We start from the raw sequence: 27324 nt of genomic DNA, 5'->3' as shown, positions 1-27324 counted from the left end.
ATTGGATTTTCCAAGAGTAGCGCGCGCATTCTCATCCTTTCCAACAGCATTACATCCACCGTGTCTTTCAGTTACTCACGATCCTGCCGTGGTGGTGCATCCACCTTTCGGTGAGTGCATACCTGCTAACGAGAGAACGATGCAACTGTGTCACTAGGCCGTATGGCACGTGATCCTGTCCTTGCACGGTGCTGCTCTTCTTTATATCCGTGGCGACGTCCAATGATCGCGACGTATCGGGAATGCACTTCTTGAATTTTCGAGAAAACGTGCGTAGTGCGTGATCTACTTCTTCCACGAAATTGTTCTCGTTCTCGTTCGATTTCACCTCCCCCGTTGCTCTCGACCGCAAACGTAAGTAGGTATCTACGTAGCAACGTTCCACGTCCAAATGGATGAAAAATAGATCGTTGAGATATTCAGAGAGAAATTGATTTATGGGATGACAGGGTGAGCCTAAGTGTGTTTATCGTAACACAAAAAGACCGGCTGATGTCGCTAGGAAGTGAACGGAAGGATATTTGCTATTGTCAGGTGAGACACGTGGTGTTCAGATCCTATGATAGATTGATTACTCTCTATCGAATACCCGTTAGATTTTTTTTTCCTTCCTTTGCTTCTCTGTGTAACGTAAGTGTTCAAATGATTTTAGACGTTTTCACTGAAAGCATGCATAAACGTCGGTCCGTCGATGGGAATGTACAGGAACAGGCTTTGCCCATTCCAGTTCAGATGTTCCTTTGGCGACAATTGAGGTACAATATTCTTCTACGCAAATCGATCTAATTTATCGATGATGAATTTACTTTCGTTCGAAGGAAATTAATAAATCTCAATAGCGCTAACAACGATGTCCAATATTTCTTGGAGCAACGCATCGTTTAAATTATTGCGTAGCACGTAAAGATTATGTAAAGACGTAGAGTATTATGCAGATCGTATATTCATATTTGTGCCAGAGTTGTTAATTTTTGTCATTCATTTGCAACGTATAGTACACTATATCATATATTTAATAAATACAATATACTATAATTTGCATATTACAGGCCGTTCATACGTGCGAAACTTGGCAAGCTTCACGAAGCATCTTGCACGGTAAAAATTCATACCTTCACTTTTATACATGTCCTTTCTATAAATGAGGTTGTTGAAGAAAGCAAACGATATAAACGGGTATATATGTGCCAGCGAATGTGTGTGTGCGCGTTTGTGTATGCGTGCGCGCGCGCGTATGTACGTGTGTGTGTATGCATGTGTGTATAAAATGAACATTACAAAAGAATTACGATGTTTACGAATTTTGTTTGCGAACTAATTTTAAAGCAAGAAATTCCAAGAAATTTTATACGATTCATACGATTACAATGTCTTAGGACGTGAGACACGATGTTTCTGACATATTCGTCCACAGATTCGAATGAAAGAACTTTCAAATTGTAGATATGCTTCTGCTCCACTACCAAAGGGGGAAACGAAACATTGTTTTATCCGAATTTTTGCTTTCGTGATTGTCCTCGATAAATTTGTTGTGCTTTTTGTTAGAGGTTTGCCTTATGTGTACGGAGAAGGTGAAAATTTAATAAATTTGAATTCTTTTTTCTTAATTCCAATGCAATTTTGCAAATACAAAGTTAATATAAAGGTTAGTATGTTTCTAAAGTCGTGCAAATCAGAGTTCAGACAGTCAGAATATACGTTCTATGAGATTACCATTACAAATTTATCCCGATAATAAATATATGAATAATAATATATTCAAACGAATGAAATTGCTTTTTATATCCGATTCGTTATACAGAAATTTTTAACTTGAGATTAATAATAAAAGGAGAATTTCTTACATGAATATTCATTATATTAATAAAACTTTTAGATTCACTGTCTTTATCATGCATCTCTTTGCAATTTAAAATATTTATAATCAAATGCAAGAATTACAGGCGAAATAAATAAACTCGTACCAACTTGCTGCAAAATATTTTAAACGGAGAAATAATTATTAACTGTAATCTGAATAACTAATTTGCGCCATGTTGCCCGAAAGATTTTATACAAGCTTTTTTGCACTCATGGAATCCGAAGCTTTGATATTATAGATTAAATAAATAATTACAAAGAAAAAATATATAAATATGAAATTGATGTTATGGAAGAATATCGCAGGATTTCATGCTGTGCAAAATCCTTATCAACCATATCCTGTCAGCCTTTTGTTTTCCAATACCTACCCGACTACCTGCACTAACAATGTAACCTCCTCCACGCTGCCGCCTCCACGTGTCACCTGCAGTTCTGTCAACACGCGCCAGGCCATCATGTAAGTTCGCTAAGCCTGATACCTGCCTGCTCCCATGTTTGCCAACCTATTTGTGCAATTATGTACTCTCTAATTATTCTGGTTCAATTACTAGAGAGAATTCACTATTTATAAAAACTATACTATCTATTTATTCCTTTATTGCATGTCTCTTTACTATAAATACGAATGTTTGCTTTATTTGCAGTATCAAACAGCTTTTTCAATATTTAATCCAATTATCTCTGTTATATATTGTTGCGTACATTATTTTCTAGCTCAACTTCAAACTATATCTTGTATATATTGTGATATTACCTTCCTTACGCCTGCAGTTACTATCAAAACCAAGTGGACGTAGTCTCAAATTAATAAACTAATTGGTACATTGTAAGCTGATACGCTTCGTTATTTTTGCCAAGGCGTTTTGATATGAAAATTGTAATATCGATTGTCGTGAAATTTTTATATTTTCTCAATAACACTCGTTCAGTGATGAGTAGTGGGTTTGTATAGTAGAAAAGATACCTCTCTTGGGGAACTGTAAGCACTGACTTTTCTGAATGACACACGCATAATTTTGTTACTTATGCGATGCAATGACGTATAATTTTTAATTCGCATCATCTACCTTGCTTGTTGTATTCTTTTCGTCTTATTCGTTCTTCTCATTGTTTTACGACTTTTCAAACTATTTTGCAATGTGTTCAGAGGAATAAGCTATTAATCATGATCGTGTGTTTCTTAATGCATATGTAGGAGACCAAGGAAGCTTGTACGGTTGGTATAAGAAGTATTTCACTATAATACTTTCCATTGTAGATATTAAATTTTGCCTCTTCTTAAATATCGTTTTATTACGTCTTCTGTAATTTAATTACTCGATGTGCAAACCATCAAGTTTTCTAAACGACTTTTAATCGTTGATAGTCTCTGGAGAAGGTGTTAGTTCAGAATCTTCACAATGATTTAACACCCTCTTTGAGCCTGATACTGGGCACTGTGCCACGATGGCGTTTGATCCAAACCGCTCTTCCCTACATTCTCCATGCCACGGCCAATCTCTTGCACAATAGGTGAGTCGCCCACCTTTATGCTTCCCTTTTCAACAATTTTATCTAGCTTTTGCAATTCCATTTTACGAGAATCGTTTTGATTAATCATAAAGGAAGGATTTTCAAACCCTTGGAGCCATGGAAACAACTCTTCTTTACATTCTGCATTGGATACTTCTCGACGCTGCCGAAGAATGTGCCGAGACAGATGCCGACCCAGGAAATCCCTTTTACTATTTATTTTCTATACCTACCATGAGCGTAAGTGATTTGCATCGAATGAAAGAAAATAATAATTTAATAGTTTCTCATATTTTTTCTTCTTATAGCTGTTCGTCTATCTTTTTGCGCCGTTGTGTAATCATCTGAAAGATATTGACTTTAAAGCAAATTTACGTTTGGAAAATGGTTTGAAAATATGGTCGGCTATGTACGAATGTCGTCATCCAGATACACCTTGCTTCACTACTCACTGTCGAATTAAACCACAGGCTTTATGGAGTCGTTCTTTCAAGTATTACAAGCAACATCAAATGTCAGATGATGTGTTTGTCGGAGGAAGTGAGTGAATCTATTTTATAGTATTTCGCATGGCACGATACATAACAATATATATTATAATATATATTACAATAATAATGTATATAATTTATATATATTATTGAGTAACATAATATTCTGTAATATATATTATTGAAAATATTTCTTAGACGTGGAAAGTCCACCGAGTCAATCTGTTAGTGCGTTTTCTGATCAAAGTGCAGACAAGTCTTCGACGAAACAGTCGAACGATGATGTAAGTATAAAACATTGCTTTAGAATCACAATTATGATAATTATGATTTGTATTATTTCCAGAACATTTGGGTATCGTCGCCGAAGGACACTGTTTTTCCAGAAACAATCCCCGAGGAGAGCTCTGGTGCCGAGGATGAGCACGTAGTGAGTATCTAGAATAAGCAGCTTCCTCTTAATTTCACTTTGATCGATAAAATAATAGAATGAACGTATCAGGTGATCTTCAGATTACCGTCCCTCAGCGAATCGGAAAAAGCACTAGACGGGGTAAGGATGATTTCGAATTCTATTATTTCGGCAAAATGCTAATTATTCGGACACACTGATGTTGTCCTCTGGCATTGAAAATTTATAGTAGTTACGATGTCAATATACACGAAATACACGACTCGTGCATTATTATTTCAGGGAGAAGCCAGTATCTTTCATGTAGCTATGGGCAGGGCAACTGGTTTCTCAAAGTTAACGATAGAACAGGTTACAGCAATTTCGACATTGGATACTTGCAGACAATACCAGGAGAGATCGACGATCGCAGGGTTAGACAATTTTTATAAATAGGTTCATTATCATTGAAGCTTCACTATGGTATGACGTAATAGAGTATTCATTTTTTAGAGATACGGAGAAAGAAAAAGAGGATCAGCCTCATAAAACGGAAAAAGAAGCGCAAGACACGTCGAAAATGAAAGGTTCTGTGGAGCAACGAGGTCCTACCGATTCAAGTGGTGTAGGGTTGACAAGTAGTTGTGCTGCTATCGATGGAGACGTTCGAGCCGCTACTTTCCTCGACGTAGCTGTGCTTAGGTGCCTTTTTGTTCCTCAATGGCAGGAAGAAGGTGTATATTGGGCTCTACAATTTTTATACTATAGGTAATTATTTACCGAAGCGCTTTGCATATTTAGAATTACATTATATAAAAAAATTGTCTATACAGATTACGTATGATGAACGAAGAAACATCGGTACAACAAATGCCACGACGCCGTAGTAATTCTTTACCAATACCTAAGATAGAAGTGTCGATTTATCAAAGTCCGGAAAGTAAAAAGAAAGATGTATCGAAGGATTTTATGGAAGTACCAGAAGTTCGAGACGTCACCTTGTTAACTGGTACATGGAAATATTTCTTAGCTTTCTTCTGAAACTTCGAACCTTGTGCTTCTGTTTCACCTATCACAGGTCACGATGGTGATACAAGTCATACAAGACGAGCCAGCGAGAAATCAAAGAAAAGAATGAAAATGGCTGACCTCAAAGCATTTGTCGAAACAAAATTGTTATCGAAATCTGAAAAAGCGCTTGAAAAAATTGGTCAAGATGATTCGAAAATGCTGTTCGATCAGGTAACAAATTAAACAAAATTCTCAACCATGGACTACCTAAGACAATAATAGCAATCAATCTTATTTCCAGGACAGCCATAGAAGCCTCGACACGGGGGATGATAATTTAACAAGACCTACTTCGACAGCGTCGAAAATCTTTGAAGCGAAGGACATTGATCGTATGAAACATCCAACGAATTTAATAAAAGGAAAAAGCATGCCAAGTTTAAGGTACGCAGTACGGGTTGCAAGTAAAACTAAACATACATCGAAATATTCAGTTTTACAAAAACTTCTTCTCCTTGACTATCAGTTTTTCTACTTGTTCATTCGTACTCACATACACCGATATTCAATTTCGTATTTTATACCATAATATTGCAGTTTCAAATTTCTTACGAATCTTCGTCTCAGCATTTTTAATTAATTTCAACTTTCTACCTAGTAATTTATACGTATGTGCGTACGTATGAACTTTTAGTTACGTTGTCAGTAATTTAAGCAATCAGATTCAACAACTATTTTATGCTACAAGGAACAAGCGTTTCTTAGATAAATAATTGTTCTCTTTGAACGTAGATTATAATCAGTGTTGGGTAGCATATCGTGTACGTATTGACTTTTAATATCAATTCTACACGAAAATGGCATCTATCTTTTAACTAGTTGCTAAAAGTTCACTGTCTAGACACATTTTACTTATCTATCATATATTTCTCGGACTCGTAGATCTACAGTAGAAGCGTTAATTTATCGATATAGATATTGATATTTTAGATAGATGCCAGATTTATTTTTTTATTTACAATAGTTTTTAGTACTTGTAGGCGAAGTAACGTATTACGCTAATTTTCATTATTTCTTGCAATTATTACTAGCACGATCATAAATCATAATAGAATTAGAACAAATTAGCAGTTTATTAATTTTATATTTATCATTATTGTCGATATAGGTATTATTGTTATATAATATTTCATCTTCCAAGCGTACTTTGAAATTTAATTTTCAGGCATCTCTTTTTCTAATTTCTAATAAGATTTTCGATTAAAACATTTCCTTAGAAAGTTGTAAATGCATCCTTTTTTAACTTGTATTTCAGCAGCTATTTCAAGCTATAGATTTCAGAAAGAAAAGTTCATTTTTTACCCAACACTGACAATTATTTTTCAGCTGTACCTAAATTCTTATAGATAATCCCAAAACTATGTTATTCTAATGAATACGCAGATTCTTCATGATGGTAGAAATCGAAAAATCATTATGCAGGAATTGTCAAAAGATTCAGTTCAAAATAAGACTTTACGAAACCTCGATTTTTACCCTTATAAAGAGTTTGCCTACTTTCATTCGTAACACAGTTTTGTTCATTCTGCATAATTTGATAAGTCCTTGGTTAAAACTTATGCGTAATGTGTTTCTCTGTGTGTCTCTCTCTTCTCTCTCTCGTTCGCCTTTTCACCCCTGAACTCGTACTCAGCTGCTTGATTAACGAGCTGACCGCGGGAGGGTAAGTCATCAACGTCACTCGGAGGAAGTTCCGTACTGCAGCTCGGTTTACACGCTTCTTTTACGAGCTTCCTGCTTCCGGTAGGGCGCACAATTATCCTTTAAACACACACCACGCCCTAGCCGCCTCGGCACGTTAGCCAGAAACAACGGATACCGTAAACACGCCGTTTCTCGCGCTTATTTTTCAAACTTATCCCTCACAAGGACCAACAATTACGATATTAAGAATCGCCAATCGATCGTATGTCTTACGCCCATTTACTGGCTGCAATTTACTACGATACTTGATTGCTAGCCACGTTTAAAACATTAATGTCGGTATACATAAGTTTTAGCGTGGAAGTTTACAATATGAGTAGGTGTACAGGTCGTACATTTTAAGCGCGTTTCAATCGAATATATTCCAATTACTAAAAAAATTAATGTGTAAAATAATCGACGCTTTGTACAACAATTCGTTCGAAATTGCCTTTATCTGTTTTATAACTTTTTTAATTGCATGACTAAAGAACAATACATCGTTCACGATCTTTTTACTCTTGAGTTTGTAGTCCTATTTTGTTTTATACGCGTAGAATTTTGCCAAAACTTTGTTCACTGATCACAGAATATTCTACATACGACGTTCACTACTGAATCTAGAATAGGTTCATCAGTGGCTTAGATTTTTTGAACTACGTTCTATTTGCTACTAGAAATTGTGCAAGTGTATACGTTTCGGACCATATAATATAGCTGAAGATTCAATTTGTGATACAACCGGCAAGAAGATATATACATATACATTTCCAACATATATCGTTAATACGATTTTCTATCAAACTAAATTTTAACCAAAAAACTTGTATTTCGTACCTTCAAATTTTTATTTCGAAGAAGTCATTCTTCTCTCCTGCTGTATCACGAGTCCCCCATTGCACATTGTACACGAAGGTACGATCTTTCCCTTGGCAAATTACTCCATATTCTTCGATCACATATATTTAAGTCACGAAAGTATTCAATTTCACAATATCAAGATCGGGAAAACGTACACAGTAAAATATGGTTAAGGAACACATCGAGCATGCAACGTGGAATGGCAAACGCACTGAAGTAGATAAGAACCTTAGAGGTCAGACCGTAGTGCTTGGCTAGGACTCACAGTGTCCGATGGCATGGAGAGAGTTGATAGAAATATCTGCTATGTCCGGTTTCTGACGAGTCGTATTTTGTAGGTACGTCGGTGATACTCGTATCGAGAGGAAACAAAGTCGATTTTATAGTCAATCGTACACCGCACCGAACCCTATCATCACTGTCACAGAACACACGCCTACTCCATCCCCAGATTACATGAAGCGACAGGTAAGAAACATTATAGCTTACGCTATATTTGTATACTTATAGCGATCGCAAGTAAGGCTTTCTTATTACTATTATTTCATTGTTTCTGTAGTTTGTACCAAATTGCAATTATAATAGATATTATTACGGTGTCCTTTATAGGGTTCAATCGATAGTCAATTAGATGCTATCAGTATGCACGGTAGCCGTTTAGATTTTGAAAGGAAACCCAGTCTTACACGGTCGCAGACAGATTCTAATATTACTTACGCCAGCGACGAAATACCGGAAGCACCTGGCTCCTGTTGTTACATCACCAAAGAAGGCGATATCGATCTGCAAGTCGTTTTAAAAGTTGGTACTGTTTTACTACACAGCACAGTTTTGCTTTTATCTGATGTATTTTGCAAGGATTACTTAGTAATCGCATTTTTAATTTTTTACCAGGCCGTACACTCGGTCGCCTTGAGGGATGGCAATTGTTGCACCTTACGAGTGTGTGAAAATATATTAAATTTAGTGGAGCTTTTAATAGATATGGGAGTGATGAAGCAGTGTCTTCGCGACGAAATTACGGGTAGCATAGCTGGTGAATACAAAATGTCTCGTAGTGTACATACATTGCATTTACATAAGCCTTTTTACAATCTTTTATATTATTTCATTTCTTTATCGAATACTTTGCCAGAATCTGCAACGGCAGGCGAAAAAACGGAAAGCGGAAAAAAGAAAGATTCCCCCGAGAACGAGCAAGAATACCGGCAAGATCTTTCGGAGGAGTCCAAATTTTCATCTCACAATCTTTTGATGAACTGTGTGATCAGAGTACTGAAGCATTTAGGCTGTCCGCACGGCTGCTCGGACAGAATACGCGGACCGCAGACGGATTTCTGTCGATCTCAGGGACAAACGATTCTCAGCAAATTGCATCGAGCCAGTTCGAAGCAATTTTCTCGGTTCCTGAGAACAATGGTGCGGGAACAACCGATATCGGAGATTTTGGAATTCTTTCATGCATTCGTTGGATTCTGCTTGGATCCAAGTTCGTTATTATCTCCACTTAGTGAGTAAATCGAGAGGAACGAACAATGGCACGGTGCACGCTTACGATATTTCATTCCGTTGCAGAAATGCTTAATAAAATGCCGATTATAATTGGTGCGAAGCTCCAAATTAATTTTCAAACGCAATTAAAAAAGATTCGTCGCGTCCTCGATGTTGCAATATTTTTGCAATATTTTATATACGCATTGTATTGATTATTTTGTTACTCTTGATTTTCAATATTAGCAAGAATTGAACTTGATAGAAGAGACTCAGGATGTTTTGTGGTTGGTAGATCAGAAACGAGGATGCAGCAAATCACCAGAAATCGGCTCGCAAGGAGGATACGCGACGAATTTTGGTGCTAATTTTATGGGAACTACCGGAGCTGGTGGTGGTACTGGTAATTCCTCTGCGACTGCCGCTGCCGGTACCGTAGCTGCAACAACTACCGGAACTGCAGCAGGATCGTACGGGCTTAGTAGTCACGGTGCTCGTGGCATAGAAAGCCACATTTTCAATTATGTTTTCAAAGCCCTAGTTACGCGATTCATAAAATCGATAAAGGAGCTGAAGTCGCAAGAAAACGTAAGTTTGTACTGCGATCTTCGGCAATTTATGTCATACGTTAAAGAAGTCCATGGAGGTGCTTTTCGCCGTGTCGCTCTAAGTGGAATCTTAGACTCTGCCGATCGACCTAACAAGCGATGTAACAGCAATGTTCAAACTACCCGTGTTATTAGGTAAAGAAAGATGCAAATATATTTTCTAAAGCACGCGGAAAGAGATGAAATGTAGAGAGTACAAAATGAAAATGCGTAAACACTTTCAGGCATATACATCAATCTGATTTGGAGGAACACGCAGATATCGGCGGGGATACCTGTTACACCGTGGACGATAGAGGTACCAGGAAATTTCTTTTCAAAAAACGGAGTACGTCTTCAACTTGTGCAGTATGTACATCGAATTACATATATTATTATATTATCACTGATTCTTCATTTTGATAATGTAGTTTACATTCATGCAGAGTCTTCTTGAAACGGAACTAAGCGAAGAGAATGCGAAGATTAGTCAAAGTCCTCTGGGAAATTTGAGGAAAAAGCATCACATACTTACTCCACGACAAAGTGAACGTAATTTAGGAATAGAATCGTTAAGTTCTGGGAAAATTCGAAAATCTACTCGCTTTCAAATCGGTGGCATAGGTAGAAATTATTAAAGTTTCCAATTTCCACTAATAATAAAGCAATAAAAACTGACCGTGTACAAAATTATTACGAGCATATAAAATTTCAGTCAATTGGTTTCGAAGGGAATATGGTAGAACCGATTCTACTGATAGCCACGAAAGTAGCGAATCTCCAACAGACGGTAATTTCGTTAGGCAATCCAGTTTTCATTATGGCCATCATCGTAGTGGATCTAGGTCGGGACGTGGGTGAGTCCGTTTCCACAAAGAACTACAAACTCGATTAGATTCGAAAATTTCTTTCTACGTACATACGTATGAAAGTTATTAAATTTTATTTTACCTCTTAGTATTAGCTTTTAACATAAAATGTTAGGGTTTCATTGTAATTACAAACATTCTATTTGCATAGCGTTGGCCTAACTTTGCAAAAAGCAAAACGTCGAATGGAAGATCAGTTGAATAAAATCGGCTTCGGAAAGAGTAAGAAAAAGGAAAGTCTAGAAGAGGTACCAGGAAGCTGTAAGTGATGGATTGTTCCGTAATTTTCTGTCGTGTTTTTAAATTTACCTAAAATACGATTGTACTGCAAATAGATTTCAGCAGAAGGAATTCTATGGAATTTGGCGAAGCTTCTAGGGAATCTGAATTCGTAGTGTTGAAAGAGAGAAGGCTGGTACCCCGTAACGCCGTCTACGATGGAATGCTAAGATTCTCATTCTTATTGGAGACATGCCAACCGGGTTCGGTTCCTGATCACTATCTTATGGCGGCAATCTTAGATCTTGTAAAAATATTTTATTTTTTACAATATTAAATCATTCTCAAACTTCAATCGTCGAAGAAATCGCTCATCTTTTATATATTCGAAGTGATTAACATTAAGGAAATCGCCATATATGTATTTTTCTGTAGCCTTATGCCCCGGTGGTCGCACGAGCTTCTTTGTTATTGGAATGTGCCCATTTTGTTCATCAATGTAACAAAGGGCAATGGCCAACCTGGATGAAAGTGAATTCTCCTCTGTTTCGTCCATCGGTTCCCATTAATAATCGAAATGCATCTACAGTGCTGTCGAAAATTCACATATTGCAACGTACTGCTGGAAAATTATTTTATCAATGGGCAGAGGTACCTGATAAGTATTGATATTCACACAGAAGAAACAAATCTTTGTGAAGAAGAATACATTCGATAATACGCGTGTTTAACAGGCTCTTGGGACAAGATTAGAAGAATTACTGCTGGAAGATAAGCAAAACGCCGATCAAATGATCGCAATCGTATCTGATGAAAATAAACAAAGAGATTTAATTATCGAAGACGAGGAGGAAGATTTCCTCGACGAAGGTAATTGTATACATAATCTTAAGATACAATTGCAAAAGAATTAACTTGGATAAGTAAGGAGAGATGTTCATCGTTGTTTCAGCTAGCATAAATGGCTATGGATCTCAATGTCCAATGGCGTTACGCCTTGCAGCCTGTATTCTACTTCTGGAAGTGACAGCGTTTCTAAGAGAAACTTACCAAACTTTGCCAAAATTTAATAAACTTCTAACAAAAGAACGACCACCACCTTGGGAAAGAATGTACAGCAGAGAGGCAAATCGACGATGGAGCATGGCACTTTCTTCGATGGGCCATTCCCAAACGTCGGCTCAAAGTCTTCAATCGATCGTAGGTGATCGTGAAGTAGCTCGTAAGTATAACAAAATCCTGTCTTATTTATGCCTCGTTCCCTTTAATTTAACTCCTCCGAATTATATTTTAAGCGGAACGCAAGATCAGTTTCGTGCTTTACGAACCTGATAACGAGTCAGAAGGTAGTAGTAAATCGACTGTTACTATCCAAGGAGAGGATTTTCAAGGTACTGAGAAAGACAAGGCCAAACGAGTGCAGCCACCTCAAAGTCGACCGTTTCTCCTTCGTCGTGGGACGGCGGAAAATGCAACTGGTTCGTTTAAAAAGCGAAGTTTGAAACTCAGACGTGGTACCAAAGAAGGCAAAGATACGGAATGCGAGGCTTGTGAGTATACTCTGAAAATATGTTCCCCAATCCCTATAAATCCGGATGTGTTCGATAAAAATATTAATATTACCGTATCTTCGTTAGATACGGTAAAACGGGCAGATTCGATACAGTCGAAGAGAAAAGTGAGTTCACTGTCGGATAAAAGCGACACCTCCGAGCCTGGTTTCGGAGGTGAAGTCAGCGGAGAAGAATCTCCGGGAATTCCCGTCGACGATCAACTACCGGAGAGTCCCAGCGACAGCAACGAAACGGACGAGACGAATAAAAATTTCCCGTGGATGAAAGTCTTGATACAGTTCACCAATTCGTTCAACTTTTACTGCTCTCATCAGAACTTTTGTCATCCGTATTGCCACCGGCGTCAAATGCGGGCGTGTAGCAGGTTGATGAAGTCTATAAGGAAAATTTATGGAGAAGAATTTGGGATCCTCAATGGTACAGGAATGTTTGACTTTGACACTGATAAAAAGGAAGCGAGTAAAAAGGAGAAACGCAGCCGGAAGGTTTCGGAACAAGCGAGTACTCAAGTGTCGCCTGTGCGTAGAAAGGATAGCGTAGGGAAAAAATACAAGTAATTCTTATACTATTTTCTATACAGAAATATAATTAAACATAAAATCCAAGTGTTTCTATTTCTTAAATAGGATCGAGAAGAACATGGATGGATCTCAGTCGGGTAGACTGGCTCAACGAGATTCGTCGAAGGATTTGGCTGACCAAGATTCAGAGAAAGGGAAAGAATCTTCGAAAAAGCGTGCAGACCCTGATAGAGAAAATTCACCGATTCTGAAATATTTAAGAACTCAAGTGAAGGACATATTTCATGCACCGCTAGCTACTTTGGTGAAAGGTGCGGTAGTAATGACCGAGGAATTATTCGTGGACGTTCTACCCGTTGCGTGGGAACTTTTGTTAGAATCGAACCAAGAAGTCGCAGCGTCCGCCGCGTCGCTTTTCATAGTCGGGGCTGTACGAGCTCCTAACCAAGCCAGCGAATTGATGCATCATGGTCTTCAACATAGTAGTACAAGCGTACGAATAAACGCGATACTAAGGTTTCAAGTGTTATGGAAGCTACGGTATCAAGTTTGGCCACGTATGGAAGAAAACGCTCACCTCACGTTCAAGGTTCCTCCACCTGGCATAGAGTTCACGTTACCCTCGCCAAAAATCGGTATCGAGTCATTGCCCGTCGTGGATCCACCTTGGATGCCACAAGTAAAAACAAAGGTGGAGGAAGTGACTATTAACCAGGAACATCATGTAAGCCTGAAATAAGCGTTGAAATTGTAGAACACCTTAGAATTAGAATTTTCAGTAGATTAAGTAGAATTTACTACAACTATTACTTAGAGGTCCCTGGTGACGGCAACGAAAACTCGTAAGAAGCAACAAACTGAACTCATAAAAAGGGCTTTGCAGGCACAAGACGACAAGAAACGCGAAGAAAGGGAAAACTTTTTGATCACTACCATACCGATTACCGTGCAAGCAGCATACGAGCCCAGCCCTGTTGGGGATGATCATGACGAAGGTAATGCCAGGTGCTTTCTCTAACCCTCGAAACTCGGTCAATGCGATAAACGATCGCGCTGAATTCCCGTCTCTACATTTAAAAATCTCGTGTCTCTGTAGGAAATGTTGGGGACGAAGATGGTGGTGAAACTATACAAAGAAACACGTCTCATCATGGCCAATCTGCACCTTCGTTATTCCCTTCTTCCTTATGCTCTGCAATCGTACAAATAATTCATCTACTTGACGATGCCGCCGTTTCGGACGACGGAAGCGCTGTTTACGAAGTCGCATATCAAGTAAGCAATTCACCATTCGATTAGTCGTACAAATATTTGTACATATCGTCGACAAATATTTTTAATCAAAAACTATGGGATGGTGTTTTTAATTTTACTATAGGTAATCTGGAATTGTTTGGTAGAAGATAGTGCGCTATTCTTGCGTTACGTTTTGGAACGTCTAACCAGAGAGAAGCAGGAATTGATGTTTAAAATCTTGCGACATCTTATTCGGTTTGTGCCGAAGCTCCCTCAACAGGCTGCTTTTGCTTTGTACAATTACATCATTGGATATGTTATGTTTTACGTACGTTCTCCGCACGAAGAAGGACAAAAATTGATCGGAACAGCACTTTCCATTCTATGGATGGTAAGTAAATTTAAATTAAAATTCGAATCGAGGAGCTCTGAGAACGTTTGTTCTTTACAGGTTGTGCACAGCGTCCACGGAATAATGTTCAAAGATTTGAAGCAAATATTACGGAAGGAACAATGCGATGCTTCGATCTTGTTAACCGCGAACGTCCCATCTGCAAAAAGAATCGTAGTTCACGGTCCTCAAGATCCAGACGCAGGAGGAATTCCCTCGCAGTTTCCGGTGCAGGAAGACACGCAATTTTGCCAGATACTGCAAGAATCTTTAGACTTTTTTAGTATCGAGGAATCGAAACAACGAGAGTATTTCCTTGTTGACTACAAAACACGTTTGTACTAATCACATCTTTCTATAATTCTAGCTCGCGATTTACGATTATTTTCGTCACGCGATTACGATTTGCGTTCCAGATCAAATTCGCAATCCGTCATCGTACGTTCGAGATTACTATTTCTTTAAAGGTAGATCGCAATTTTCGGAAATCGAGTTGGTTCACATGAAACCGGAGGACGCATTCAACGCTTTGCAGCGTCAAGAACTTGTTCACAAGTTCGTCGAAATTGGCAAAGTCTTGTTAACGTGGGCAATCTTGAAAAATGTCGACATGGTAGTCCAAAGAGTGGTCTTTCTTCACGAAGAACTAATGAAGCTACCTTCTTTCCCAAGGAGAGCACTGGAGGCGGATTTGGACTTGTACAAAGGCGGCGAGATCGGCAGAGTAAGTAAACTTCTATTCTACTGCATTCAATGATACAGTCTGTATGTACAATGTACGTGTGTATATCGTGGGAGAATTATATGAATTATAATTATTTCTTTCGTCAGGAGCTTCTTGGTCTAGACGTGATGCACAAATTTATGTGGGTGAAGCTGATTGCCAGGATGTTCGAAGCGATGGCAGGAAATTTTGCTTATTCAGGGGATATTCATCTGTTTCTAAACGTATTAAACGGTGCATTGATTCTGCACAGCGAAGATTCCTGTATTTTGCGTTACGTCATAGCTACGTACATCAACGCCGCGCATAATTTCAAGAATATCTTTTCAACGAATGGCTATTTGCTAATTATGCCAACGTTGTTGCAATTGTATTCGACTCATCAGACGAACAAATTGGTGACAACTACCGTAGAGTACGCTGTTAAACAGTTTTATCTCATGAATCGAAAGCCGTTCATTCTTCAAATGTTTGGGAGCGTTTCCACCATACTGGACACGGATGAGACCAGCATCCATGGAGAAGCGCACAAGGTATATCGTACAATCGTATAATATGGCCATTTTAACTAACTTTAAACAATCGTTTAAAGGTTCCCTCGGCGTGTCTATTTAATTTATTATTGAGTCTGGAAACTCCATCGCCGGATCCTTTGCACATAGATGAATTGGTTAAAGAAGAAAAGCCTCTAAAAGCTATCGATTTTTGTTATCACGATGAGAACGAAATGGTTACCGTATTAGATTGCATATCTCTTTGCGTGATGGTAATAGCTTACGCTCCTGATTCCGTGAGGGGTCAACAAATGCTGGTGAGGCAAATTTAACTAGCTGTATTTAAAAATTATATGTTCTGTAAATATCCACGATTAACCTTCTCTAATTTAACAGACCATATTGGAAGCGATACTGCCTTGTTACGTTCAACAGATACAATCTCCGACTTACAACAAAGAAGGAAAAACCGAGAAAGAAATAATACATCAGTTGGCCATAGCTGTGAAGACCTTAGTGAATAATTCCGAAGCACTCACAAAGTAAACATCGATTTTCGATCAAAAGTTTTAGTTTTTAAGTACACGTATGTCGATGCATCGAATTTTTTCAGATATTACAACGGACCGCAAAAGTCGAGCCCTGAGCACAAGGGTTCTAGTCAAAGAAATTACGGCAAGGGTCCGTATTCGCCTGGTTTTGACTTCGAAGATGAAAGTCAGTCTATCAAGTATATAGAACATTCTAGAGTGCGAATATTCTACGATCGAGACAACGACGATGCCGAAAATTGTCATAAAAATGAGTTTCGAGGACCACGCGATATGCTATTGAACATGGTAGGAGACTTTGTAGCTCGTTGCTCGGCTCGTTTGGTAGAATTGAACAAGAAATCTCAGGATGGCAAGACGATCGAATTGTTGGACTCCAAATGCCATATAGTAAGTATTTCGTTCTCGCTTCTACGTTTTACCAATGTTCTATGCGTACACTATTTTCTCATAGAATAAAAATCCAGCCTTTTAACTAAAATCTTCGTTAATTAGTCTTTCAGCTATTTGGTAACTTATTTATTCCATCTCTGTAGAATTTTTCATGTTTGTTATTAACATAAGAACCGTATGGCAAAATGAAATTGTAATGTAATGGTTCGTTAATAGCGATTAGCGGACATTGCGCATAGCCTGTTAAAAATATCTCCATACGATGCGACTACGATGGGTTGTCTCGGCTTGAGAAGATACATGAACGATATTTTACCTTCGACCGATTGGTCCAGTGACGATATGAGGCCTGCACTGACAAATATTTTAAGAAGACTGGACAAAACGTTTAGCAAAATACATAAAAAAGCTTCGATCAGGGGAAGCACCGATTGGGCTGCAGCGAGCAATATTTTGAAAGGAGTTTACGAAACATTGGCCAAATGTCCTTACATCGCCCATTTCGCATATTTAAAGGCATTACTAACCACTTGTCAGGTATCGTAATTATTTTTATCGTACATCTTTGTAAATATATGAAAAATAAATTCTAAGTCGAATATTTATCACAACTCAAAGTGGATAATAGTAGATAACATCGTCGTTGAAGTGTAGTTTATTTACATATTTAAGTGATTATTACTTAATGAAATGATTTATGCCTTACGAACTTAGGTACTGAAGAATTAATAATAGTAGCGCAGCAATAATAAGGCGTTTGACGTTTTATTAATTAGAAGCTTTAATTTATCTACAGTCGTTGATCATTGGAGATACCCCGTCGGAGTATATATCAGCTTCCTCAGCCGCTTTTATGAGTAAAATACCTCCGCAACATTTTTGCTCGACGGTGCTTCGACTGATAGCACTCTACGTTATATCTCTTGGAGAAGGATACCTACACGCTATGTTTGCAACTCAGACTCGAATCGAAAACGTGCTTCTTAATTTATTAATACCGTTGTTTCTACGCGTGGGAACTGGAAGAAAAGGTAACATTTCGGCAAAACTGTCGAAAATGCTAGAGATTGAAAAGATATTGTTATGTTTCAGACGTACCAAAGCTGAGACAGTCGGATATAAATTTTGCTTTAACCGCGGTATTAAATACTTTATGGCCACCTACCACGAAGACTGTGCCAATAACTTCACAAAATATAAAGACAACGACAGACATGAGAACGGGTAGTTTAACGTTTGTAGCGAGAGATTCAAAGACTTTAACTAAAACGTCGTTAACGTTGTATCAAATTGCCTTTCTAGGTAAGCGATCGAATAATTTTCCAGTAACTTTTATACCAAACATCTACGATAGTTATTTTATCTATATTCTTCGCTTTCTTGTAGCCTTAAAAATAATGACGATATGCTTCGAAACGGAACTGAAAACCGAATGGCCAAAAATTTTACGCACAATGCGTTTGTTGAACAAACGAAACGAGGCTTCCACTTATCTCTGGAACTTTATAGAATTCGTAGTAACTCATCGAACCGCTTTGTACATTCAAATGTTACCGTTCATCGTTCACAAGATCGGTCAAGCACCCATTTCAGAGCACGAGAGAAATATGCAGACCACCATACGAGCAAAGATTAGCGGCGATACTAAAACGGTACCAAAGTCACGTGGTACTCTACTGGCTGATCTTATACACGAATTGAAGAACTTGAAAGAAGAAATAGAAGATCGGAAATTTGGTTGGTAGGACAAATTACGCGATACGGTCGGATCACTTTGATTCGTTGTCAATAGAAGACTGGTTTATAGACGAAATACAACCAGAACCGAAGAAGAGTGTCCCGGACATGCATACTGCGACCGAAGGGCAATCTCGCACACAGAGACTATCGTTGATCGATCTTTTAACCGGGGATCTTGGAACCAGGGGTCACATGAATCATCAGACAAATTCAAGTGGTACCATTAAAACAACGCAACCGAGTCAAGTATCGGCGCCACCAAATGGTATACAAACTGCACGTGGTACGTTTTTATCACTTGTCACATCGTAAATTCGTTCGATAGAACTTCGCAAAGAGTTTTAACAAATTTTTAGTGGCGGTGGAATTAACGTTGATATTTCCATTTTATTGATATTTCAGGATCAAGTACAAGCGGAGGTTCCTCCACCCTCCGTGAAGCTTGCGAAGGTATCGCCGAGCAGCAAGGGGAACAACTACCAACAGGTATTTCGTTTCTTCCGAAATTGTTAATATCAGTCCCGAATTTTAAATATTAACGGTGCGACTGCAAGCCTCTCATAAATGTTTCGCTGTTTTTCTAAGCGATTAAGAGACGTTTACCACAGTTGGATCGAGCCATTGTCTATAGGGCACTGCGAGGAAATTTGCAAAGCTCTTGTGACACCTTGTTCTTTTTGCTTCGTAAATAACGATGCATCGTTTCGTTTCGTTCCCTGATAGCGAGGCTTGCGACGAAGCGTCTAAATATTTTTCCCCTTTTTCGAATGCAAATTCTTTTGTTTCGAAGTCTAAATCTTATTACGTGTAACCACTTAACTCGATTTCCATCGCTCACACTTTTAATTTTCCATTTTCCATCGTTCGGGCCTCCCTGTTTGGTCTTATATTGATCATTGCGTTGCTTCCATTGCTAGCTAGGGGACGGAGGTAAGCGGATTCTAATAGTAAATTCTGCTACAGTCTATGATAAACGTCCTGCTGGTGTGTTTCCCCTATCACGCTTCTCCATATCTCGTAATTTCATCTAATCTTGCTCACTTTTTCTCCTCTTCTATATTCCTCTTGATCATATCTGTTGCTAACTATCTTTGTATTATTTCCGTGAACAGAGATTCGATCAAATTATGTGTACGATTGTAATTCGATTTGTGTACGTATGCACGTTAAAAAAGTTTATTCCTCGATGTACATTTCTGTGTACGCTAGCGGACAAAGCGTTATCGAATTTCTCGTCTTCCCTTTGAAAGCAAGGTTTGAACTTGTTTACCGTGTGAATTCATCCTTGTAACATATAACGAACAAGTAATCGTAAAATGGCACTACTTTAATCCATTAATCGGAATGAGTATATACACATACATGTATAGTACATATTTCGTTTAGCGTGTATCCCATATATTTCGTACATCTTGTTTTTCATGTACTTTATGTGACGATATGTTCTATATAACATATAAAGATCGATCGACGGAAAAGTTGAGGGTGATGTCCGAGCCTTATAGGTATAAGATTCGATCATTGCCCGCTACTATTCATACCGAGTCAGCAAACAATTTGACGAGCTTGATTTCATGAAACCTTAATCGGGGGAAGAGTATTTATTATGAAAAATAGAAAAATCTCATTTTCACGGTATGTTCCATTAGATTATTCTATTATTACTGCTATTTTCCCTTTCATGTTTCTGTACACAGCCGTAATAAATAAGTATATATGTATATATATACTTATACATATACATATAGCAGTAATTAGACAATGGTAATGTCCAACAGTTGGTATCCTATTCATTGTTGCATAGTTGTATTTCATTATAACGTAGTTGCTTCGACTTTCTCGTTTGCTTTCCTCTCCTTACCCGATCACACGATCTATCTGTAATTCGAATCTAATTCTTTCACTACAAGCTGACACAAATGTTTGTCATCAAATGTTTGTTTATCAAATGAAAGAATGCTAATAATTCGCGTTTGCGTGGGCGTGTACGTACGCTTGAACACTTTATACAACCTTCATGTTTCTCCATCGATACTGTATTTTTCATTTTTTTTTTTTTTTTTTTTTTGCTCAATAAGAGTCTTGCTTACATAAACGTTTAAACACAATTTCTCACAGGTCTTCCATAATCGAAGCAACCTCGTCAAGAGTCAGGGAGAAAACACGACTACTTACATAGTACATTATACTGTTTCATATTTAACCGTTTCGTTTCAGATTTCCCGCTGATTAATTCTGTTATACAGATATCCTATTTTTCAAAACTCGTAATTTTCCATTAAATTGAAATAATTGAGCCGTGAAAGTAGACTATACTTTCCGTACGTTGTATAACGCACAATATTGAATATTAATGCTTTAGTAGAATTCAAATGATAACAATAAAACTGTCACCTGGTATGTCTCATTTGTCGTCTTTCCCTTCATTCTCGACGTTAAATGTGGCATGTTTCAGATAAATCCCAACCATCTTCTACTAGCGATGAACGTAACCATGTAAAGCCTCATCCTATATTAACTCATCAAAAGGCGCCAAAACTGCGCTTTCTCTCCTCCGTAGAGTTTAGGCACTCATCAGGTAAATTTCGAGCCTGTATTATAAATAAATAAGTTATAGTTACGACAGATCACGATATTACCGATTTCGTGAAAATAGCATTAGCGATTTACACGAAAATGTAAATAATAATTATAGAAATTAATATGTCTACTAAATTGATATGTGTTATACAGATAGAAACATTTATGAATCCGAATATTACGATATCTAAATTATCGGATAATGGATGTTTATAATAAAGCTGCATTACAATGTTTAACAAACGCTAAAAGAAATTCGGACATTGAGATTTTCAATAGAATTTCTATAGATCAATCTGTACATACATACATGTATGTATGTATACATATATTTGCAACGTAGAAGTATAGAGATAACAGGTCAAATCGAAGTTTAACAACTTTTTGTTCCAATTTTTTATATTTTATCGAATATGCATATTGATCTAACCGAAACGTAGAATATAGTATGATGAAGGGGTTACCATTAGAAAAGATTCAAGTTAATCCATTTCATTCGTTTCATTTATTTTTGTAAATACAACAAAATCTTTCGATGATATAAATCATTAGCATGTTTAATTATTTTCTATTATATCTTATCGTATATCATACTTCGCTTCATTATCATTTGCACGGTATTTTTATCAGCTAATACAAATAATACAAAAACACGTACCCTTCTGCCATACCTATGTTAATCATATTTATCGTATTTAGCGATACTAGATACACTTTTAGTAACAAGATAAAGTAATTAAAGTAACCATTGTGAAAAGTACACTCTATACATACAATATTGTACACTCTCTATATCTCTATATTGCCCCTCTCTTTTCTTGTTTGATTCCTTTCTTTGCACATACATACAATTGCCAGATGCTCGCTCTTCTACAGTCCTTCCAAGCTTACTTGTTTCAAATTATAGCGAACAAAACGTACTACAACATAAATATGCATATACAAATCAGTTACATGACTAAGCTTCTAATTGTAAAAGTACTACAGAAAAGAAAAGAATATTACTTCCTTTATCGGATATGGTTATGAGCATGACTTTCAATAAATTCACTGAATATTTCATTCCTTTTAAAGCGCCTTTAAAACAGAATGTATAGTGTACAGTGTACATATGTAATGCGATGCTAAAACTCTATTCTTATATTATATGAATACATTATACGTATCAAAGACAAATACGCGAAATGCGATTAGGATTTAATATTATTCGTATTTTGATCTATAAATTAGATAAAAAAAGAAATAATCGCTTAATAAATATTTATTCATGGTAGAGATAGTGCGATGTTAAGACAATTACATTTCACGAAACGTAATTGTTATTTGAAAAACGCTTCGGGTTACAATTTGTAGTTATGGAAGAGCAGCATGGATAGATTGTAGAATAGAGAGTAGAATTTTATGCGCAAAGAGAATTAATCGCGTGTTATTTCAATAGGGGAAACCGTGACGAGCCAACTCAGCCCAACCAGTCCAAACGAGGACAGTTCAGGCGAATCCCGCCCAGACAAACCTCGATTACAACGCTCTATGGGTCAAAGCAAGAAGACTTTTCGATTGCGAAAGAGTCGAAGAAGTCACGTAGAAGTAATAATATGTATACAGCTGTAGAAATATCAGATATTACTGACAGTGTTAAACGATATTACGTTTAATTCGATAATCGTAACGATTCGAACGGTTTAAGAATTTTAAGCACATCTTATTTGCTTTTAGATGCTTTTATTTATACCGTTGATGATACAGTTGAGTTAATTTAAATATTTTAGGCACGATCCTCACACAATGATTTGGAATTTAATTTTCAGACAGTGCAAGCGAAATCAGAACAAAGTAATAACGTATCACAACCAACGACCCAGTCATCGATACTAACACCACCGATTCCAGTGATGGAACCGTCGAGCTTCAGCATCCCCTCCGATTCGTCGTCGATTCGTTCAAGAAGAAGTTCGTCTATCCGACAATCGGACTGCGAAAAGGGCAGTAATTTGCTGAGCGATCAGCAGCAAATGCATTCTAACCTTCACCATCACCTATACCATCACCATCATCATCACCATCACCTTCACCTTCAAACATCAGATGCTTCATGGGACGAAGATACATCCAGTACGTCCGGTTATCGTGAGTCGTACAGTATGCAATTGGTGTCACTAGAAAGCAGCAACAATAACACTCGTCCAATTCAAGCACCGCCTTTAGCATCGCCAGATTTGAACGACATGCCCTCGACTAGTAGCACTACGACTCACATTTTCGAGGGAAGCTCGCCAGATTGCTCTATCAACGGAAGCGGAGGAGAGAAAACTGCATTGTTGACAGCTAGTCAAAGAACAACCTCTCAACATTCTCTGTTGATGGTTTTTCCGAATCAAGACGAAGATACGTTGATCTAAGGCAATTAACGAATATAGTCGATGTATACCATGACGAGACTGATTAAAGCGTCAATAACCTCTAATTGCTAACGGGAAGTCTCGCAGTACATATCCATGTGCTAGTATTATTTGCCACTTGAATCGTTCTTTAAATTTCGATTTAATATACGATACCTTTCTTTTCCAATATGTTTAGGTGTTAATAGGAAGAGAGTACTATTTTCCGTATAAGAATAAGCGCGAATGGCACGTACCGTCGATTACCGTCAACAAAAAATTGCGTTAGCAATTAAAGGTTTAGTCGAACACGACAATGTAGAGAATTTTCGTAACGTAGAACGACTGAGAATTAAGAAACTGATCTAATACGGTGTTCAGAGTTTTCAATAATGTTCTCCGTTGACCGGAAAGACCAATTAAAAATACATATGTTGAGAGCCTAGCCTCGTGGTCACGGAATATGTACTTTGTAATACTTCGACGAGCGTAGCGAAATTACGACCACGTGGATGATTAGGCCTAAATATTTGTATGTCACGACTCTGTAAAAAACGAACATTTGAAATAAAAATACTTTAAGAGAATCACAATGAATTTTCTCTCCGTTCTTATTACAATCCTGAATATTATCCACCTTGATCTTAATCTCCAGACTGTGATCTGTAATTCGTCGTTTTGTCGATTCGCTAATATTATTAATTTCTCGATTATCATACAAAAGGAATCAGTATAGAGAGTCGCTAAACAAAATTATTCTTTCGATATTTTCAAAAATATTCCTTTAATGTTCCATTTTCGTAAAAATTCATATATATAGAGTCTAACATCAACGTTTTCGAATAATCGACATCGATATTAATAATACGAATAATATCGTCACTTGTGACGTGGAAGATCGACGCTAAGCTCCGCAAGTACATAAGATAATGCTGCAAATAGGGCTGTTCCCTTATCAAGAGCTTCCGGATCTTCAACCAACATAGTATCCGCATTCGTATGATGGTAATAAAAGTATTGTTCGTCTTGAGTCCAAAGAGAACCTCCTGGTACTCCTGCATCTACCCAAGAAGCGATATCAGGGCCGTCGCAGGGACTACGAAGCTTCATATCTCCCATGATAGAGAACAGCCTAAAAATAAAAAATAAAAAAAAATTAGAAACGTCGAACAAATGAAAATTAAGCAATTATCCTTGCTAGTGTTCTTATTTAATTTTCTTTTGCAAACTAACTTCATGATTCTTTCTAGGATGCACACAACTTCTTCGGTTCCGGTAACTTCAAAACCTAATGGCTTGAATGTGCCCCCATCCGATTCCAGCACGAACTGTAAATTCTTCTCTTCGCTTTTATGACTTTTGATATAATGATTACCTCCTATGATTCCAAGTTCTTCAGCCGTCCACATGATCATTCTATAGTCGTAATGAATTTCACGTTAAGCCAAGTTACATAAATTTAAACGTAATTTAATTGTATAATTTAAATTTCCACTAAGTACTTCTTGTTTTTTAACTAAAACGTTATTCCCCAAAATGTTCACCTTACTGTTCGTCGTGGTTTATAATTAAGGTGTTTCAATAATTTTAATGCTTGCCACGAAATAAATGCACCACCGCCATCGTCCATTGCGCCCTGACCAACGTCCCAACTGTCGATGTGACCAGATATAACTACAACTTTCTCCGGTGCCTTGGAACCTTTCAATTCAGCTATTACATTTCGTGATACTTTGTTCGGCAAATTTTTCGCCTGCATTTTTAAATTTATTTCTAAAACTGCACCTAAAAGATAAATAAATCGTTAATATCCTCGATGGTAACAGAAAAAGTCTACATGACGCCATGTCTACCTCTATCAGACATCCTTCTCAACAAGCTGGCATCTTCAACCGTGATACAAGCTACCGGAATTTTAGTCACATTCTCGCCGTACGTTTGCATACCCGTATGTGGGGAATACAAAGAATATGGTGTAACGGATCTAATTAAAGCAGCAACAGCACCATGTTTCGATGCTTCTGTTGCTCCTTCGTCTCGATACTTTACCGTTTTATCATACGAAACATATTTCTCATTAAATACAACGATCTTTCCTCGGACCTAAACCGACCGAGAAAATGGTACAAGTTATTTAAACGAAATAAAGCATAATTGTTCTTTGGAAATTCTGTAATATATTCACCTCGTGCTTTCTTTCTTCAAGTTCTTTGAAACTGTTCACAACGATAGCCTTTGCGGTTATTCCTTCGGGTGGAGTTCCAACACTGTAACCTAATCCCAGAAGAGCAATATCTTTGCGTCTTGGCTTTAAAAGCGTCGCTGATTCCTTTCCTCTGGCAAATAAATAAATATTTCAGCAATTTACATTTTAATATTTAGCAGGTAAGAAAGAAACGCTCATTGACAAGTGTTACCTGACCCAATGTGGCACACTAACGGATTCACCGTGTACATTATCCAAACCAAACTCCAAAGATTTATTTAACACATAATCAATGGAACGCTCTAGCACTGCAGTACCAGTAAATCTCGGACCAAATGTGTCAACGAAGTAAGCTAATTCATTCCAAGTCGTTCCTTTGAACGATCCGTATAAAGTCTCATTTATTATAGCATGAACAAAGGGTTCGTACGAGTTTATCTCTTGTATAAGGCTCTGCGGCAGGTTACACGTATTAACGCTGTTTGTTTCATCACTCTCCAGTGCTATCGCAAATTGTAGTCGGAAGAGCCATGTGATTATTAAAAATTTGATGGATAAAAACATGTTGTTGAACAGGATAAATCCTTCTAGTTTCCTCTGAAAATATTTCGTTTCTTGGCATTAGCAATGTTAGTTTCATTCTAGATCTTAAAATTTACTTTCACAATGTTAAATAGATTAGAAAAATAATTAAATTGTTAACAAATGTACTTATTCGATAAGAAATACGCTTGGTTAATGGTGTACGAAATGAATTTTTATTGAATACTTTATCAATTTACTAATTTATCTGTTGTGATAAGAGTATCTTTTATGCACATCGATTACCGTTCAATCATAATTTATATATCAGATAACTAATATATTAATACGATTAGATCTACGTCTGTCTTGAATATAAAAAGGAAGGCAGAGTTTAAAAAGATGTGTTTACAATATTTTTTAAATATTAAATTATAAGAATAAAATCACGACTATACCTTACTTTTGTATTTTCTTCAAAGCAAATAAAACAAAACCAGACAGGTTTAAGTATATATGCGCATAGTTGCAATAATACAGGATCTCGTCGCAAGAATCGCCTGTCAACTAATGTCTCATCGGTTTGACTCAAATATATATAGACGTACAGAATACGAGTAGAGGGGAATCGGAAACTGGAGAAGAATGGAGGAGAAGGACTCTGCTTATCTTCAGAAGATTTATCTATAGTATACATTACGGACTATAGTTCACGGTTTATGCGATTGTGGTATACATACAGCAAAAGTATTTAGACGCTAGATCTTAGAGTCAAGAATCCATATATATCCGTATATAATCCATATATATATATATTTCTAGAATAGATATATTTTTATAATCTTTATGATTATCTTACCATAAAATCGGTCTACACTGTAATTCAGTTATTAAAGATTCGATATCAAAATAGTCCTTCATATTCATCGTTACATACTATCTATTTACCGCTTGGACTTGAGTATCTATTAGAATA

The 27324-nt window shown here is 37.2% G+C and overlaps 2 protein-coding genes across 5 annotated transcripts; one reads left to right on the top strand and one right to left on the bottom strand.

Annotated features, from left to right (window-relative positions):
- The first annotated feature begins 32 nt into the window (after positions 1-32).
- Positions 33-24207, top strand: LOC117230719 (protein unc-80 homolog). 3 transcript variants are annotated; one of them, XM_033488430.1, is made up of 51 exons: positions 33-354; positions 450-534; positions 653-755; positions 1050-1098; positions 2294-2320; positions 3059-3079; positions 3230-3375; positions 3468-3615; positions 3684-3915; positions 4065-4150; positions 4213-4296; positions 4369-4419; positions 4561-4691; positions 4771-5025; positions 5091-5266; positions 5336-5499; positions 5570-5712; positions 8211-8340; positions 8482-8673; positions 8767-8908; positions 9008-9382; positions 9659-10106; positions 10196-10319; positions 10382-10574; positions 10666-10807; positions 10971-11080; positions 11155-11345; positions 11474-11689; positions 11773-11908; positions 11991-12260; positions 12334-12588; positions 12676-13165; positions 13239-13857; positions 13948-14128; positions 14230-14408; positions 14512-14760; positions 14821-15094; positions 15177-15484; positions 15592-16017; positions 16077-16295; positions 16375-16520; positions 16592-16919; positions 17139-17459; positions 17719-17953; positions 18015-18224; positions 18309-18659; positions 18730-18945; positions 19065-19148; positions 21118-21240; positions 22681-22829; positions 23051-24207. In XM_033488430.1, exons 3-51 carry the CDS (start codon positions 670-672, stop codon positions 23639-23641), a joined length of 10422 nt encoding a protein of 3473 aa, XP_033344321.1. In that variant the 5' UTR covers positions 33-354; positions 450-534; positions 653-669; the 3' UTR covers positions 23642-24207. The 3 variants fall into 3 exon arrangements, with proteins under 3 accessions (XP_033344321.1, XP_033344320.1, XP_033344319.1); XM_033488429.1 differs by lacking the exons at positions 33-354; positions 450-534 and adding an exon at positions 6962-6991 and having other exon boundaries at positions 670-755; positions 9008-9361; positions 23051-23641; XM_033488428.1 differs by lacking the exons at positions 33-354; positions 450-534 and adding an exon at positions 6962-6991 and having other exon boundaries at positions 670-755; positions 23051-23641.
- Positions 24208-24460: 253 nt separating this feature from the next.
- On the bottom strand, positions 24461-27060 carry LOC117230722 (carboxypeptidase Q-like). Of its 2 annotated transcripts, none has more exons than XM_033488437.1 (7): positions 26812-27060; positions 26038-26423; positions 25806-25956; positions 25474-25723; positions 25165-25405; positions 24854-25036; positions 24461-24752 (listed from the first exon to the last, which is right to left on the bottom strand). In XM_033488437.1, the coding sequence occupies exons 1-7, from the start codon at positions 27043-27045 to the stop codon at positions 24500-24502; spliced, it is 1698 nt and encodes a 565-aa protein (XP_033344328.1). In that variant the 5' UTR covers positions 27046-27060; the 3' UTR covers positions 24461-24499. The 2 variants fall into 2 exon arrangements, with proteins under 2 accessions (XP_033344328.1, XP_033344329.1); XM_033488438.1 differs by having other exon boundaries at positions 26807-26915.
- Between the last annotated feature and the right edge of the window lie 264 nt (positions 27061-27324).

This window comes from Bombus vosnesenskii, unplaced genomic scaffold (genome assembly GCF_011952255.1).
Source record: "Bombus vosnesenskii isolate JDL3184/JDL3185 unplaced genomic scaffold, Bvos_JDL3184-5_v1.1 scf7180000013267, whole genome shotgun sequence".
Taxonomy (NCBI): Eukaryota; Metazoa; Arthropoda; class Insecta; order Hymenoptera; family Apidae; genus Bombus; species Bombus vosnesenskii.
This window is presented reverse-complemented; position numbering and strand designations above follow the sequence as displayed.